This window comes from Petaurus breviceps, unplaced genomic scaffold (assembly GCF_028583685.1).
Source record: "Petaurus breviceps papuanus isolate PSGF00001 unplaced genomic scaffold, PetGlider_PUasm1.0 140, whole genome shotgun sequence".
NCBI classification, from domain to species: Eukaryota; Metazoa; Chordata; class Mammalia; order Diprotodontia; family Petauridae; genus Petaurus; species Petaurus breviceps.
Window position 1 is genome coordinate 32182920 of NW_027185698.1, and position 19132 is coordinate 32202051.

The following is a 19132-nucleotide window of genomic DNA, read 5'->3' on the forward strand; positions in this document are numbered from 1 at the left end:
CCAGGAACTCAAAAGGTATATAAATAGCAATAACCTCCTGGTATCAGCCCCTGGGACACTTAAACATCTCAATGATCAGACTGTTTTACTAGACCTCAAAAGCAAAAACTTAATGTCGGCAGATTGAAAGGAAAGGAAAGGACCAAAAGTTCCAGAATTTCTGAAAAACATTCCAGGGCCCCTTCCTCCTTCCTTCCTCTGCCCTCTTCCTATCCTGCCCCAACTTTTCCATTTTAGCTTCTGTGCTGAATTTTTTCCAAGTCTTAACTTACTGCCCACATTAACAATTGAAAATTGACTTAATTATATTAAAGTCCCTCATATTGAAAGCCATTCATTTAACTGTTTACTCATGGGAGCTATAGCTATCCTCTTAGTGACTAATTATCTTAAAGGATTGTTGTAAGGATCAAATGACATAATATTTATGAAGAACTGTGCCAAACCTAAAGTACAATGTGTTAGCTATTTTTATTAACATTCTATTATTGTTGTTTTTGTTCAGTCATGCCTGACTCTTCATGACCCCATGGACCATAGCATACCAGGGCCTTTTATCTTCTACTACTGTGATTACTATATAACTATTATATATTATTACTATTATTATCATTTATTCCTTTAAACAATCCTGTGAGGTATCTGTCCCCATTTTGAAGTTAGAAAACTGACAATCAAGTCTTCTGAATCTAAGCCCAGCACTCTGTTCTTTTCCCCACATTGCCTTTCTCACCTTGTTTTGAGGGGCAATCTAATGACTCAACACTTTCAGTATAACCAAAAGATTGCATCTAATTTCTGACTTTACTTAAAATTTCCTAATTCATGAAATAGTATAGACACCAAAGTCTGTGGTCAAATGACCTGACTGAATTCTCTCTAGCTTGGGCTATTTTGGGCAAATCATATCCCTAGTTGGAGCCTTGGTTTCCTTAATTGTACAATGAGAGGGTCAAACTAAATGATCTCAAGGGTTCCTTCCATCTCCCAATCCTATGCTCTTTAGCCTTGGCCTGCAAAAATCCATTTTTGGCTTTTCTATTCTCTCTTTCATCTCTCAGACTATCTCCTTGCTTGAAGGAGTTTCTGTATCAGGCCTCATCAACTGCACAGAAAATTAAGTCCCTAGAACTTCTCCTCATTTTGGCTCATCCATAATTAATCACAGGGATATAAAGTCTTAATATTTAATTTCTGCATAACATCTCTACATTACAATTGTGATAGGCTCAAATTGGTAACATACTGTAATTACTGAATTTCATGGTTCCAGAAACTGACTAAGGAATGGACTGAGTCTCCATAACTGTGAGGTCTCCCCAGTTCACTATTGCCTACTCCTTTATCTGCATGTGAATTTAAAACATTGATGGAAAACCAAGAATAATGCTCACTAATTACGTGATCTGGGTTTAGAATCTTCTTCCCACTGAAGCAGACAACACTAGTTACATGTGGGAAAACTATAGCTTTCAGCTAAAATAATAGTAATAATATATTCTTGAGGCTCTAATTCTCTAAAAATGAAGAGTCTGGATAGCATGATGTCAGGTCCCTTCCAGATCCAACGTTCCATGTTCTATGTTCTAGGTTTCTTCCAACTCTATCATTCAAGCGCTCTAAACTTGAAAGCACTTTGACATATATTGCCTCATATACAGATACTAAACTATATGATTTTTTTTTAAGTTGGAGATAGCCCCAAAGGTCAGCAAGTTTACCTTGTACCTCCCTTCTACAGATTATACAGGGAAAGAGAAAGGAAAAGATGAATAAAACCCCAAAAGGTAAATCGCCTGGCTGAAAGGCACACAATTGTCTAATGGCAAAAGCAGGACTAATATCCAGGATTCCTGACGCATCCCAGTGCACCATGTGTTCATGCTCCATTAGTTAACAAATGATGATAAAATGCTAGTATGTGCCATGCGTGTTCTTGGTTTGACTCTGGGGCAAATACAAAGCTAGCTATAACATGGTCCCCATGCTCAAAGAGCTTGGGGTCAATTTTTGTTGTTGTTCAGTCATATCTGACTCTGTGACCCCATTTGGGATTTTCTTGGCAAAGATACTGGCGTGGTTTGCCATTTCCTTCTCCAGCTCATTTTTACAGATGAGGAAACTGAGGCAAACAGGGTTAAGTGATTTACCCAAGGTCACACAAACTTCTCAAGATAAAGGACTTTCTTTTGCTTTTCTTTGTGTGACCAGCACTAAACACAGTGCCTTGCACAGAGTCAGCACTCAATAAATGCTTATTGACTGACTGACTACCAAGATTCTTTTGTTAGAACTAAGGGTAAGAAGATTAAGAAAAATATTTTCAAGTAAATAGGTTGGCCCTAGATCTTAGGTAGAGTATTGACAAATTAGAATGTGTCCAGAAAAGAATGACCAAGATAAAGAAAAGACTGGAAATAAGAAAGAACTTTAGGGAGACAGGTTTTAACTTTATAGGGGAAAAAACTTTCCAATAATCAGTATTGCCAAAAAAAAAGTAAGGAAAAGAAAATTGGAATGGGTTTCCTCGTGAGGTAGTGAGAGGACTGGTCTACTAACCATTAGTAATGTAGGAAGGCTTGTTCTTTAGGTCAGGGCTTGGCTAGATGAATCCTAAGGTTTCTTTCAACTCTGTTTATGAGTTTATGGCTCGGCAGATCCAGCTTGTGTCATGTGCCACGCGGTAACGGCCCTTGGAAGAGACCGATTGGTTTAGGATAAAGATCAAGCTAGCAGATGAATTTTCCAGGAAAGACTGGATTCAGTTTGTGCTGATAACATTATAAGCCACCAGGTGGCGCAATGGCAAACCTTTAGATAACATGTACAAAAATCTGTTAGGCTCAAGAAGACCACATGTCTTTTACAGCATTTCAGAATACTAAAAAGCCTCCAGCATCCTTTTGTTATGTAAATAAATGAAAAGCATTAATGCTGGCTTTCCAGTAGACGAAAATATATGCATGAATATGAGACTTCACAAATAATTATGAGGCATGGCAAAATTTAAATACCCAGGAAGTTAGAACCATTTGCAAGCCCCAGGTTTCTCTTCCCCCAGATGCCCAGGTTGAAGGAACATGAGGTAACAGTATCCTTACTGTGGAGTGACAGGGGTTCAAATCTTGCCACTGACACTAGCTGTGTGAATTTTGGCAATTCATTAAACTTTCTGAGCCTCATTTTCCTCTTCTGTATAATAGAGATGGATACTTATACTCCTACCTCACCACTATAATAAAAGAAGGTAATTTTAAATTTAAGGTGCTGCAAAGAGGGATTATTATTGTTCCTGTTGTTAGGTTTAGGGCTTTGTTTGAATTTGATTCAATAAACAAGGAGCTGACAATAACAAACCCAAGAACAACAATAATTAACATTTATATAGCACTTTATTATGTGCCAAGTGCTGAGGATATATTAAAAAACAAAAGACAGTCCCTGCCTTCAAGGAGCTTTCAATCTAATGAGGGAGGAAGCAAGCAAATATATGTGTGTATATGGATGTATATGTACATATGTATACACACACATACATATATATATATATATAGTGAGCAATAAACAAGATAAATAGGAAATAATTAACAGAGAGAAGGGACTAGAATTAATGTGCAAGACACTATGCTAGGGGCTGAGGGAGATTAAAAAATATCATTTTGACACTGCCTCTGGTCTCATGTAGTTCACAGTCTTGTAAGGGGATAAGAATTCAATATGGATAGATGAAATGCATGACAGCAACAGGGATAGGGACAAGACCTGCCATTTCTTTGGTGCAGGGAACTCCCAGTAAGGAATTTCTCTACCAAAGCAGGTTGACTCCTTCTCTGCAACTTGCCTAGCTACAGAGAGACTAGGCAAGTTGTGCTAGGTCACTAAGCAGGACTTGAATCCTCATCTTTTAGGCTTTGAAGCTATCTATCTATAATGTCACTATAATGAACAACAAAACACAATAAATATTCAAAAGAGTCTGTTGCATGTCATGTAATGATATATGTTGTGTCATCATGGACAAATTGTTTAACCTCTCAGCATCCCAAACAATTCTCTATGATTATAAATTATAGATGAATTGCAAATCTACATAAATTGGTAGTGGAGGAAGGAGGAAGAATTTGCATCCACAGCAATGCAATCACAGCTGCAAACTCTGACCTCACCCTCTCCAAAAAAAAGTATGCAAAGAACTAATACCTTGAAAATATAAATAAATTAAAATCAACTAGCTATGGAACAGGATATCATGGAAATGACTTCATATGCCCAGACTTTGATTTCCTCTTCTGTAAAAGTCACAACCTCAGGGTCTCAGTTTAATGGGATTGGCTTGATGTCTTCTAAGGTCCCTTATAATTCTTTTTTTTTTTTTTTTGCTTTTTGGAGGGCATTTGGGGGTTAAGTAACTTGCCCAAGGTTACACGGCTAGTTTTTTGTGTGTGTTAAGTGTCTGAGGTCAGAACCAGACTCGGGTCCTCCTGACTCCGGGGTGGGCGCTTTTACTCACTGCGCCTCCTAGCCTACCCTGTCCCTTATAATTCTAATGTTCCATGACTCTAGGTGGAGCTGCAGATAGAACTTTGGACTTGGAGTCAGGAAGACCCAAGCCCAAATCCCACCACAGATACTCCCTAGTTGTGTGATGCTGGGCAAATCATTTAGACTCTTCAGCCCTCAGTTTCCTCATCCGTAAAAGATTTCCCTCTGATATTACTTCAATTTATACTCTACATGTCTTGTATACACAGTTATTTGTCTATTGTCTCCTCCATAAGAATGGAAACTCCTGGGGCAGCTAGGTGGCACAGTGAATAGAGCACCAGCCCTGGAGTTAGGAGGACCTGAGTTCAAATATTTTTTCAGACACTTGACACACTTACTTAGCTGTGTGACCTTGGGCAAGTCACTTAACCCCAATTGTCTTGCCTTCCCCCCTCAAAAAAAAAGAATGCAAAAAAAAAAAAGAATACTTGAGGGCAGGGAGTATACCTGGCATACAGTAAGTGCTTAATACATACTTGTTGACCAACTAAAAGAACAATAATAATAGCTTCCCTCTCACATGGTTGTTGTAAAGAGAAACAATTCAGTATATGTAAAAAGAACTTTACAAATGATACGTGATATCAAAATGGTATCTATTTCAACATAAGACTCTTGAGTACATGTAGGGTGCTAATGTGTGACAAGACAAGAAAGGCAAATTGAGGTCAGATTGAAAAGGGGTTTATATTTGATTCTGGAAGCCATCAGAAGTCACTAATGTTTATTGAGTAGAGGAATGACATAGTCAGATTTATGATTTAGGAAAATCAATTTGACCCTGATAAAAGACTTAGCAGGAACATTGACTTCTGATAGTCACAGTAATGGGGTTGAAAAGAGACTAGTTGAGAATTACAGGCAACTATACCCATGGCCAAATCCAGCATCTCAGGAGAAGGGAAACCCCTGAGAACCCCTATGAATTCCTAGACTCTCAGAAAAGTGGAAAATTAATTCTATTTCTTCCCATTTAGCACCATGTAAATCCTCATGTGAAGAAGTCTTCTGGGTAACATAATTTTAAAAGGCAAGCTTGTAAATTTTAGAGTCACATCAGTCAAGGTGTCTTTAGGCATGTTTTATGTTCCTATGTTGTCAAGAATGTTGGTGCTTGTTGGATTTCAATCCATCGTTGGAATTTGCATATAGAAAGTCAAGTGTCAACATTAGGGAATGATAAAATATTGTTCATGATCCTTCTCTAATTTGGCAGTGCCCATAGACCTCAATATGATGGGAGGCACCTTAGAAATAATCTAATCCAACAGGAATCTGATGTCCTAAGAGGTCAACGAGGGCAGTGGAAGGAGCGATGGCCTAGAGTCTGGCAAGACCCAGGTTTCAATTATGCCTGTGACACTGACTAGTTTTATGGCCATAAGCAAATTAGTTGTTTCTCTGAGTGTCAGTTTCCTCACCAAAAAAAAAAAAAATTTAAACACCAAAAAAGAAACCGGCAATAGTAATTATTTTATTGGATGGTTTTAAGAACTAGGGGAAATGATGTATATCTACAATACTTTTGTTTTTAAGCAGTTGGAGTTAAGTAATTTGCTCAAGGTTACACGGCCAGTTATTTCTGGGTGTGGTGCTGAGTATCTGAGCCCAGATTTGATCCCAGGTCTCCCAATTCTGGGGCCGGCGCTCTTACTCAGTCCTGCGCTCTTACTCACTGCGCCACCTGGCTGCCCCTCTACAGTACTTTCCAAAGTGCTATACCCCTCATCTCCCTCTCATCTGTTCCCCCTCTAATATGCCCTCCACATATTATTATTAGACTTTATTTTTTTTTATTTTTAGATTATTATACTTTATTTTATTTATAGATTATTACACTTTATTTACAAATTTGATTATCTCACTGCTCTATTCAAACCCCTTCCATGGCTCCCTGTAATGTAATGCCAAGGAAAGGCAACTTCCCAAGGTTCAAAATACCAGCATAGGTGCTCTCCATTTTATTCAGTGACAAACCAAGAACAGAGAAGATCAAAACATGACATCATTCAAAATACAGCATTTACTAAGGGTGATTAAATAATCTCCAAGTACTACCCCACCCCAGGACCTTACATTCATTCAATCAATTACAAAGTCCCTGTTCTAAATACTACTCCACCCCTAGGCTGTACCTTCTTTTAGTCCACCACAAAGCCCCTCTTCTCAAATGGAGATTAGTTTCCAATCTAAGTAAAGTACATTCATTTGTTCAACCATAGAACACAAAAAGGTCAAAAGTTTCCCACCTCTGGATCACAATTGAATCTACCCCAGAGTTACATCAAGTTTAAGCACAGCACTTAAAACCCAAATGGAGGTCTTTTCTTCATCTTGACACAAGGCAAGTTCTCAGCAATCTTAGTTCCTGGGGAGACAAGGCTTAGCAAGGCCACAAGATACATTGCCAGTCTCTTCATTAATTCATCCTCTGTCTGTAGAACAGTCCTAGAACCCCTGAAAACATTAGCAAAACCCTCTCCAAGGATTTCTGTAAACCTACAACAAGAAAATCCTTCTTCAGGGCTTCTGAACCAACAGAAAGGTTCCCAGACCCCTGCAACAACAGCACTGTCCTTCACCAGTGGACTGTATTCACTCTCTGTCTGCAGGACAGTCTCAGGAGCTCTTAGCCAACAGCCAGGTTCCAGGACTTCTTCAACAAAAGGACTGTCTTTCACCAGTGGACAAATCTGGCAAAACAACATCAAAACAGTCAAAGTACCAGCAAAACAGCCATGTCTCCTCAGTCCTTGGCAGCTCAGGGGGCAGGTCTCAAAAGTCCAGGGCAATTCAAAGGGGCCCCCAGCAATTCTCTCAGTCTCTCTCTCTCTGCCTCCAGGAGGGTGCTGCTTCCAAAAAGTTCTTCTGCCTCTCTCTTGTCTCTCCAAAATCTATGTCACCAGCTCCTCCCAGTTCGTTTCTCTCTTTTCAAGTCAACAAGTCCATCCCACAGGTGGGATTAGCAAGTTCTGGGTTTTAACACAATCAATTTGAAAACCAAGCCAATACAGGGGGATCTTTATATTCCATTACTATCACACTCCCTAGTACTTGTAGAATAAATTTCAAATTATTTGATACAGTCTAATAGTCCAGCATTATTTCAAACAACCATTTCCTAAATATTCTATGGTTAGCCAAAATGAGCTACTTGTTGGTTAATTGAATATGCCTTGTTACCTTTGATTCTATTGTTTCCCTGTCTCTGGAGGGTGTCTCCTTCTCCCAGCATCTTTTGCTGAATTTCTGCAACAATAATAATAATTCATATTTATTTAGTGCTTAAAGTTTACAGAGTTTTTTACAAATATTTATCTTATTTGATTCTCAACCCTGTGAGGCAGGTGTATTTATTATCCCCATTTTGCAAATAAGAAAACTAAGTCTAACAGTTGATCCTTCAGTTAGATGTGATCGCTCCTTCCCTAATCACAACATAGAACACTGCACTTTTTTATTATGTTAATTAGAGTGACAATGTGGTGTGGAGCAGTGAAAAGGACACTGACAAATATGTCACAACACCTCAACTCTCCTTGATTGGCTCCTTTGACATGTTCCCTGTAACCATGGGCATCCCCAAGCCCCAGTTTCCTCACTTGTGAAATTATAATAATAATCTTTCACTATCCATTCCCATAGGGTTGTTATAAAAGAACTAAATTGTCAAGAACTGTACAAAAGTAAGTTATCATTACTGTGCGTTCTAGTTTTCTATACATGGATTGCATGACCTCTCCTGGACTTAGCTAGAAGTCTTAAGCAGAGGTTGGATGTTCACCTATGGGTAATACTGTAGAGAGAAACTTTGTTTGAATAGTACTTGATCTAGAGAGCTGCTTAAATCTCTTCTAATTCTGAGGTCCTGTGGGGCAAGGGTCATCTAAACCTTGAACCATCCCCAGAGCTTAGCACAGAGCTCTGCTCGGAGAAAAGATTAAATAAGTGTTGGATTGAATGTGACCACAGAAGCCAGTAGTAGCCAGACCAAGACAAGAAGAGCTCAGGTGTCTGGGCATCTGATCCAGAGATTTTTTTTCCACTAAGCCATATTAATATTACTAAGAAGAGTGTCTGTTATTAGAAAACATAGACAAGCAGCACAACATGAATAGTAACACATCAAATTGATATTCTTTTTCAAAAGCAACTTGTATATTAGTGGCATCAGACTCAAATAGAAATTGATCCCTGGTGGTCACATATTAACTTAGAAAACCACAAATTAGCATTATCTATGTCGTACTGTTCTTATTTTGTTAAACATTTCCCAGTTAAATTTTAATTGGATTTCAATTGCACTAAGGAGTTTCACTGGCCTAGAGTTTGACAGCTCTGTTGTACATAACAGAGATTCTCAGTTTTGCATATAATTGATTTCTGTTTTACTTTGTCAATGGAAAAATTCCTCTTTTTTGGTATTAAAATAAAGAACTTTTTAAAAGAAAAACACATTTTGTTACTGCTTATTCTCTTAAAATTCTCACTAAATTTTTTTGCTAATTATTAAGCATTTATATGTGACTTTTACATATTAGAAATAATGTTAGCATTTCAGCTCAGGTTTTCTTACTCTAAGACTCTACTATAACAGGCTTCAGCTCTAAGTCTGAACCACAATGACTGAGGAAATCATAAATTCAGAGCCAAGAAGAGACATTTGAGGTCATCTAGTTCAACTCATTCATTTTACAGAAAAGAAAATTGAGACCCTGAGATGGAAAGTGAGATCCCAAGTAATAAGTAAAAGAGTAAGGATTTGAACTCATGTACTCCAGCTATAGGTCCAGTCGTCTTTCTATTAGTTTCCATTGCCCCTTTGAGAGAGCTATATTTTCTCTCCAGACACAAGCCATGATGATATCCACAGAGATGTCAAGGTAAATGGATTCATTATTATGTTGCCAGTGTTTCAATGGTGTGTTCTCTTGCTGTTTTTCAGGAGAAAGTGAAGCCAAAGGAATCGAGGTAAGCAGAATTGTTACCAATGATGTGTAGATGAATGTCTACTTGGCAAGAAGAATATAACAATGTCAGTGTTAAATAAATGTCCATAAGATAAGTAAATAAATGTGCTCTCTAAGTTTTCTTAAGACTCCATTTGCTATGCTCACATGACTTGAGCAGTGGGGAACGATGAGGAAAGCACAGGACTGGGAATTTCAAGACCAGGCTTTGAATATTAGCTGTGATTGACGCTTACTACTCTGTGACCATAAGCAAATTGCTTACTTCTGTCTGAGTCTGTTTCCTCACCTGGAAGATAGAGATAATAATCTTCAAACTGCCTGCTTCAATTCAATTCCATAAAGTAGATCAAGAAATTTTGATGTGGGGGCAGCTAGGTGGCACAATGAATAGAGTACCGGCCCTGGAATCAGGAGGACCTGAGTTCAAATCCAACCTCAGACACTTAACACACACACACACACACACACACACACACACACACACACAAAACTAGCCATGTGACCTTGGGCAAGTCACTTAACCTCAACTGCCCTCCAAAAAGCAAAAAAAAAAAAAAAGAATTTTTGATGTGCCAGGCACAGGGGATACAATGAGAATCCCTGTCCTCAGGCAGCTTACTAAGGGGAAATTATCTGCACAAAAATAAGCAATATTATATACATACATACACACATATGTATAAATATGCAAATTAAACACAGAGTTCTTGGGAGGCAGGAGATTATACTTACAACTTCACAGAGTTCTTTTGAGGGAAGTACTTTATAAATCTTAAGGTGATATCAAATATGAATTTTAAATTTGTCTATTATAAAATGACGACACAATTGAGATTGTCAGTATTCCCATTCACACGACTTGCCATTTTTCTTTTCCCTAGAATCCTTTGCCACCTCCTCGGTAAGACTCTCAATATGTTTGTTTGTTTTTTGATCAAAGCCTTTTCTCCTTCACTTGATAATTCAGATTTTAGAGGATTCAGAGCTGGGCTTAGTTAGGATCCTATGACTAGGATTTTGGCTAGGGAAATCAGCCTGGGGGATAGAAGCTCTTCAAGAATGAAATTCTGGTGACATCAAGGGAACCAATTCTGATGAGGAATAAAAGGGGCTATGGTGTAAAGAGACAGATATGGAAGCCCAGGGAACTCCCAACCAATTTAGAATAGGAAAAGGCAGGTGCAGAAAATGGAAGCAAGGGCAGATGAAAGAGGAAGAATACAATAGGGTGGTATGGTCTTGTAAGAATAGAGTCAGGATGGTAAAAACTATGTTTAATGCAATTACCAACCACAATTCTAAAGGACTAATGAGGAAGCATACCACCTATCTCCTGACAGAGAGGTGATGGGCTCAAGTTGCAGAATGGGACAAGGTTTTTGTTTTTCTTTTCTTTTCCCCAATGAGGGAGTTGGGAGTCATAGGAGAAGGAAAAGGGAGGAAGGAAGGAAGAGAGGGAGGGAGGAAGGGAGAGAGGAAGGAAGAAAAAAGAGAAAGAGAAGGAAGGAAAGAAAGAGAAATTCATTGAAGCATTTTTTTAATATACAGAAGAAAACTCAGACAAGATGGACACCCTTGAAAGTTTTGTGTTGAATTCATTAGGGAAAGCAATTCAAAAGGGAAAGCAAGCTGTACATAATAGAGATTTACAGCTCCAAAGACAATAATCTTTTTCTGTTCTACTTGGTATGGTTTGGATAAATTTAAATTTAAAAGAAAATAAAAGAAAGAATAGGGTCATAAGAATGAGCCTAAGATTGTCAAGGAAAGCTCTGAACAACACCAATGACAAAAAGGGAGTGTCGAATGAACTTTGAACTGGAGAGGGTTGAACAAGAAAGGCTATGTAGCTCCAAAGTCTATACCCCTCCCAAGACTTCCTTATGGCTGTGGAAGGGCAACTGATTTTAGAAACATTGGTCTAGAGTGTCTTCTTTCCTATATCCATTTCCTATCTTGTAAGAACAATATTTTTTTTTTAAATCTTGTGATCTTCCAAATTAATCATTTTTGTTTCTCTATAATAATAGGCCTCCACACAGCCTTCCAAAGAAATATCGACCTCTTCCTCCTGAACCAGAAAAGAGTAGGTTCAGTATAAACCAAAGAAATGATTTCCTAAAAGTCGACAGGAGAACCAGGTAAGAGTTTTGAGTTGTACGTGCCACAACTGTCAAAACTGCCTTCATGGAAGAAAGGAAAAAATTAAGTTTAACTTCAATACATCTTTACAAGAATTAAGTGACCACTAGAAATATAATCTTGGGAAAATGTCAACTTAATTTCTTTCTAAAAATAAAGTTTCTGTTGAAGAGTACTAAGAAGTATTAATAATAAACCCAATTTCCCTAGGCCTCAGTTTCCTCATTTGTAAAATGAGGTGATTGAACTAGATGATCTTATCTCATCTAATCCAAAAAGTCTTAAATATCTATTATGTACAAGGCATTGTACCATATGTTAAGAATAAGAAAACAAAATGATTAATAATACCTACCTGTAAGGATTTTATTTTCAACTTATAAGCTCTCCAAAGTCCCTTGAAATTCTGAATCCTATGATTCTCATTCCCATTTATATAACTCTTTACCATTTACAAAATAGTTTCCTGTGAGGTAATCAGGCCCAAAATTATTATTAATGCTTTACAGATGAGGAAATTGAATCTCAGAGAGGTTGAATGATTTGCCCACAATCACACAGTCAGTAAAAAGAACGAGGACTCAAACCAAGAATTTCTTTTCTTGAAATCCCAGTACACTTTCTTTGACATACTGCAGCCATCCAAGAAAGAGGCATGGTCAAGGTTTAACTTGATCCCTTAAGAAACTCCAAGAATTTGAGTCAGGAAACTGCATTCACACACTAGCAGGAACTTCTCATTGTTTTAGGTTCAGTACAGTTTCTAAATTCCCAATCACTAAATCTCAGTGAGTGAAAACATGACATGAAAACACATTTGTCAGAAATGTTATTGCTTCTTTGACAAATAGATATTGAAAAATCCAGACCTCTAATATTAAGTGTCCATGATGGATTACTTTTCTTATCACTCAAAGAATATTTGTTACCCTGCTATGATCATAAAATTCAACAAGTCCAAATAGTAATATCTCCCCAAGAGACTTAGAAAGACTGTTTTTAATGAATTTCTTTGGGGTGTAGGAATAGCTCCCTTTCTCCTGTTTTGCCACAGAATATATCTTCAAAGCAATTTAGATTCACTGGGCCAGTGTGACCTATAATGGCAGGAGCTTTGGATTTGAAATCAGAGTGCCTGAGCCCCATCTCAGTTATACCTCTTAGTAGCTTCAATGTAGATGGTCTTTTGCTCTCTCTGGGATTCAGTTTCTTAACCTGTTAAAAAAAAGTTTAGAGTTGGTAGGTTCTAAAGTTACCTTTCATTCTGTAGTTCCATGTTCGAAGACCCTTCCTAGCTTTAAAAATATTCTACAGTTTTGTTAATCACTACCTCCTTTTGAGGGGGGAGCAGCTAGGTGGCAAAGTAAAGAGTGTCATTCTTGGAATCAAGAAGACTCACCTTCATGAGTTCAAATCTGGACTCAGACACTTACTAGTTGTTTGACCCTGAGCAAATCACTTAACCTTGTTTGCCTCAGTTTCCTCATGTGTAAATGAGCTGGAGTAGGAAATGAAAACACTCTATAGTAGCTTTGTTAAATGGGGTCATAAAGAGTTGGGCATGACACAACAAACATCTCCTTTATTTGAGAGTAGAAATATCCTTCATGGAATCACAAATTTAAATCAAGTTTTCATCACTCTGAGTTCCCATGTGAAGGCAGCATTGAGGAGTTAGAAGACCTGTGTATGAATCCTGGTTCTGCCATTTACTCACTTTGAAATCTTAGCCAGGTCCCTACAAATCTCTGTGTCTGTTTCTTTATTTATAAGTTTAGGGGTTAGACTAAATGTTCTCCCAAAACCCTTCCAACTCTACATCCTGTGAAGCTTTTGATTGTGAACAAATCACTTTTCTGATCTTCAGCTTCCTAATTTTAACAATCAGAATTATACCTGTACCATCTACCTCACAGGTTTATTATGAGAATTCAATGAGAAAATGAATATGAAAAGTATTTGCAACCTAAGATGCTAAATAATAAAGCAAAGGTGCTGCAGTGAATAGAGCACTGGCCCTGGAGTCAGGAGCACCTGAGTTCAAATCCAGCCTCAGACACTTAATAGTTACTAGCCATGTGACCTTGAGCAAGTCATTTAAGCCCAGTTGCCCTGCGTTCCTCCCTCCAAAAAGCAAAAATTAAAAAAAACTAAATAATTAAGTGATTATGTCTAAGTCTCAGAGCCAGAAAACTGGTTCAAATCTTGGCTCCACCACTTACTTGCTATGTGACCCCGGGGGAGTCATTTAATCTCACTGGTACTCAGTTTTCTTATCTTTAAAATGGAGATACTCTAATACTCCAAAGGATCTGTGACCTCTTACATTTGGGATGGACTTCCAGTGATGCAGGCTACCATTAACAATAACAGCAATGGTAACATTAACAATAAGAATAAATTTGTTACCTTTTTTAATCCTTAAAACAACACTATTCGCTATTCAATAGTGGCAAGCTGAGCAGGGTTAATTGAGTTGTATATGATGCTACAACTCTTAAGTGTCTGAGATAGAAATCAAACTCAAGTCTTCTAATTCCAAATCCAACTACTCTATGCAAGACATATCCATATTTTCCCATAAGTTTACAACAATTAGTTCACCCAACTTTCTGGGGACTTCGCTTAAGGTCTCTTGATATCCCAATTCCACTGCAACACTTGGACTGCCCACCCATCATTTCTTGCTCTTCATTGGTTCAACTTCTTTTCTGGTCAATGACATCCTTTATATTACTTCTATGTATTTCCTTACTTAAAATGTGCTGTAGCCTGATCACTGAGCATCTCATTAAAATGAGAGTAATGGTAAAAATAACAAATTTTATCCAACATTTACATAATACTTTAAAGTTTGCAAAGGGCTATAGTTACATAAATATAGATCCCATTTGGCACTATAATAATATATTATAATACCAATAATAATAATGCATAATAATAATAAATTATATTATTTTGGCCAATATATATATATGGCAACATATTGGCATATATATATGCCAATAACTAACAATAACACATACCACACAGGGTTGTAGTAAGGAAAGTGCTTTGTGAAATTTAACTGACTATAGAAATATGACCTACTAGGAATGTTGCATCTTAAGATGGATCCCTCAGGGCAGCTAGGTGGCTCCGTAAATAGAACACCAGCCCTGGAGTCAGGAGGACCTGAGTTCAAATCCGGCCTCAAATACTTATTACTAGCCATGTGACTTTGGGCAAGTCAACCCCAATCGCCTTCCAAAAAAAAAAAAAAGCAAAAAAAAAGATAGATCCCTTCTAAGGATATAGTGAATCAGTCTGTAATTGTAATTGTAATTATTCTCACTTGTGCCTAGCAGTGTGTGAGGTGCTTAGTTTTATTTCTGGGGTTTGGTTGTTTACGCAATATGGATTTAACAGAGGGAACGATGAAGTGGGAATCAAGATTCCAAAAACAGCTCTGTAATGACTAACTGGAGGACATATGGCCTTAACCTCTGGAACCTTAATTTCTTGATCAATAAAATGGGAATCTAGCTCAGAGGGTTGTAGTGAATATTAAGCATGCAAGTTTTCTAAACTGTAAAACACATATGAGGGATTATATCTTGACCCTACATTTTGATGGGGGTGGCTGAGAAAAAAGGCTGGCCCTGGAACCTCATTATTGTTGGCCTGCTGAGTGCTAAACACAGAGTGAAGAAGATCAAAAGCATCTTAGAGCTTCTCCACAGGCAGCATCTTTGATCTTCAACTACCGACACCACACTGGCCTTTGAGCCTTTGTGCTTCCTTCACATATGCCCTGTCCTCTTGCATAAGAGCTCCAGGGGAAAGGTTGGGGTGGGGAGTAGTTGTTTTGGGAGAAAGCTAGGAAATCTATAGCCACATATGCCATTGGTTTTCAGAGCCATCTATAAGACAAGATTCTTTTAATATGATTAGGAGTATATATATATATATATATATATATATATATAGAGAGAGAGAGAGAGAGAGAGAGAGAGAGAGAGAGAGAGTCCTTCGAGGTCAGCTAATCCTTTTGGGATGATGAAACTGAGACTGCTAGAAATTAAGGGAGTTTGCCCAAGATTACAAAGTTAACGCATAGCAGAACCAGAAATCGAATACCAGTCCATTGCCTCCCAATTTGGTGTTACACCCCTTTGCCTATTTGGGCTGAAAAAAAATCAGGTAGCTGGAAAGGACCTTAGGGGCCGTCTAGACTAACCGTTTCATTTTATAGGAAAGGAAACTGAGAGCCAGGAAGGCCAAGTCACTGGCCAAGGGCCACAAAGCTAACAAGTAACCAGAAATTGAACCCACGCCCTCTGACTCCCAAACCAGTGCTTTTTCCACTAAACCTTATTGCCCAGATGAAAAGAATCATCATTCTCAATTTAACTTGAGCTAGAATAGATCATTCAGATCCCTTCTTTCTCCATTCTGACAATGTGTTTATTATAAGGAATTCATTAATTCTTTCAACAAACAAGGTCCTAGACTTACAGTGATAATTATTAAGCACTCTCAGTTTTCAAGGAGCATATACTCTGTTGGAGAGGGACAATATAAAAATGATAAATTTAGAATATATACAAAGTAAATAGATAGTATTTCAGGGGAATCCCATCAGCCATGTTTTTTGTGGGGAGTAGGGGGCGTGGCTTTGGGAGGAGGTGGTTCTTGAGCTAAGATGTGAAAGAAGTGAGTGATGCTAGGAGATTTAATTAAGGAACTAGTGAATAACAGGCATGAGGGACAGCCTGGGCAAAGGCACTGAGAGAGGAAATGGAATGATGGCATGTATAAGGAATAAGAGGTAGGCCAGTCTGACTAGAATGCAGAGTTCATTAAAGGGACTAGTGTATAATAAACCTAGATGCTGAGGAGGAGGATTCCAGAGAGCAAAAGGAAATTTAAACTCTAAGGCCCTATTCTGTTTTTTTTAAGACAAGATTCCATTACTGTGACTGGGAAAATGATGTTTAGAGCTAGGACGATTCATAAAGGCCATCCAATCCAGCTCCTTCATTGTTTTCTTGTTCAGTCAATTGTCAGCTATGTTCAACTCATCAGTGACTCCATTTGAGGTTTTCTTGGCAGAGATTCTACAGTAATTTGCCATTTCCTTTTCTAGCTCACTTTACAGATGAGGAAACTGAAGCAAACAGGGTTATGTGACTTGCCCAGGGTCACACAGCTAGTAAATGACTCAGGCCCGATTTGAACTCAGGGAGACGAGTGTTCCTGATTCCAGGCTCAGTGCAGTGCACCACCTATCTGCCCCCTGATTTTACCAATAAGGAAATTTAAACCCATGGAAATCAATGAGCAAATATGTCTCATAAGCCATATAGCCCAGTGGATGGGGCACTGAGCTATTTTTTTAAGTCAGAAATCCCTGAATTCAAATCCTGCCTCAGATACTTACAAGCTATACCTTCGTTTCTTCATCTATTAAATAAGAGTGTGAATTTAATGGCTATTGAGCTTCCTTCCAGCTCTAATCCTATCATCTCTAAATTTCTTTCTGGCTCTAAATCTTAACTTTCCTGTTTTTAGAACTATAGAATGTTTGACCAGAAAGGGACCCTAAAAGAGAGAGCACAAACACCAGAGGCTGAAGAGACCTTGGAAATCATCCCATACAGCACCCTCACTTTACTGATGAGGGAGCTAAGGCTCAGAAAAGCCAAATGGCTTTCCCAGTGTCACACAGCTAGCAGAGTCAAGAGGAAATCTTAGGGTGTGTGTCTCCAGGCCTCACACTCTTTCTATTCCATGGGAACAGTAGCTTTCTGAGCCCTTTTCCTCATCTTTGAAATGAGGACAGCATCAAGATGTTCTCCTAGGGATTCTTCTATCTCTAAAAGTCTATTAATCCAAGAAAAGAAAGAGAGACAGAGACAAAGACAGAGACAGAGACAAAGGCAGGAAGAAAGAAAATGAGACAGAAAAAAGAGAAAGAAAGAAGGAATGAAAGAGAAAAAAAGGCAAGAAAGAAGGAAAGAAAGGAAGAGAATTAGAGAGAAATAGAAAGAAAATGGAAGAATGAAAGAAAGAAGAGAGAGAAAGAAGGAATGGAAGGAAGGAAGAAAGAAAGAAGGAAAGAGAGAAAGAGAGGAAGGAAGGAAGGAAGGAAGGAAGGAAGGAAGGAAGGAAGGAAGGAAGGAAGGAAGGAAGGAAGGAAGGAAGGAAGGAAGGAACTAGAGCTTTTCAAGCTTATTCTAAACACAGCCTTTTACTAGGCAGTCTTAACTTTTAATTACTCTCTAATTCAGGCACCAACAACCCTATTATGATTTTTCTTCACTGTCTCACTCTGGTCTTCCTATTTTCTTCTTTAGCAAAAGGTTCCTGACACTGGCAGCTGGGTTCTAGATCCTCAGTCAACATCCACAACAGCTGCCATGTAAAACACTTTAATATGAATTGCTCTCTGTAAAACCAAGCTCGTTGCTCTATGCAAAAATGGAATAGCTTTTGAGCAATCAGAGCAAGTTGTGGTCTCTGTTTAGGGACTGATTTACATCTAGATATCAACTGTATCAATTGCAGTCAGCCAGACAGCTGCAGCCTTGTCAATTGGCTATGGCTGCCTTGCCTTCCTGCTGTTAGAGTAGTCGTTTTTCACCCCATATGAGTCGACATTGATGGTATGAGAAAAAAAGAGCTCTCCAATTCCCATGAGATTTGCTAGTTTAAAGCTAAACCTCTGCATCTTTAAAACATGACTGGCCAGTCCTGTAATTTCACTACACACACACACACACACACACACACACACATTTCAGTCAAAGTATCTTTCAAACCATCCCTCTGACACTCTATAGGCAAAACAGCAAAATGTTTGGCTGAACTTTTGCCCCCCTAATGGCCCTTCTGGAGCCATAGCCTTTGAAATCTCTCTTCAGCTTTTGATTCTGTTGACCAACCCCCACTCCTTTCAGGATACCCTGACCTCTTTCAACTTTCATGAAAATACTGTCTCCTGGTACTCCTCCTATCTACCTGACCATTCCTTCTCATTTTCTGTTCATTTTTGTCACAATATCATCTGTTTTCTGCCCCCAAGCCCTCCTATATCCTAGAGCTCTGTCTTGAAATTTTTTCCCTCTTTTTCACCTTTTCCATCTTTCTCTCTCTTTATCCCTCTCCCTCTCATTCCCTCCCTCCCTATCCCCCCTTCCTCTCTGTCCCTCCTTATTTCTCTCTCCCCTTCTCTCTCTCTCTCTCTCTCTCTCTCTCTCTCTCTCTCTCTCTCTCTCTCTCTCTCTCTCCCTCCCTCTTTCTCTCCTCTCTCTCTCTCCTTCTCTCTCTCCCTCTCTGTCTCCTCTCTCTCTCCTCTTTCCCTCCCTCTCTCTCTCTCTGTCTCTCTGTCTCTCTCCCCTTCTCTCTGTTTCTCTCCCTCTCCTTCTCTCTGTCTCTCTCCCTCCCCCCCCTCTCTTTTCTTTCTCTCTCTGTCCCCCCCTCTCTCCCTC

The 19132-nt window shown here is 38.6% G+C and overlaps 1 protein-coding gene across 1 annotated transcript in view; it reads left to right on the plus strand.

Moving 5' to 3' along the window:
• The window catches only part of CLNK (cytokine dependent hematopoietic cell linker), a 218525-nt gene that overhangs the window by 137760 nt on the left and 61633 nt on the right, over positions 1-19132 (plus strand). The window contains exons 10-12 of the mRNA XM_069069834.1: positions 9491-9516; positions 10400-10419; positions 11549-11659. Coding sequence (XP_068925935.1) covers positions 9491-9516; positions 10400-10419; positions 11549-11659 — 157 coding nt within the window. The remainder of the gene's footprint in view (positions 1-9490; positions 9517-10399; positions 10420-11548; positions 11660-19132) is intronic.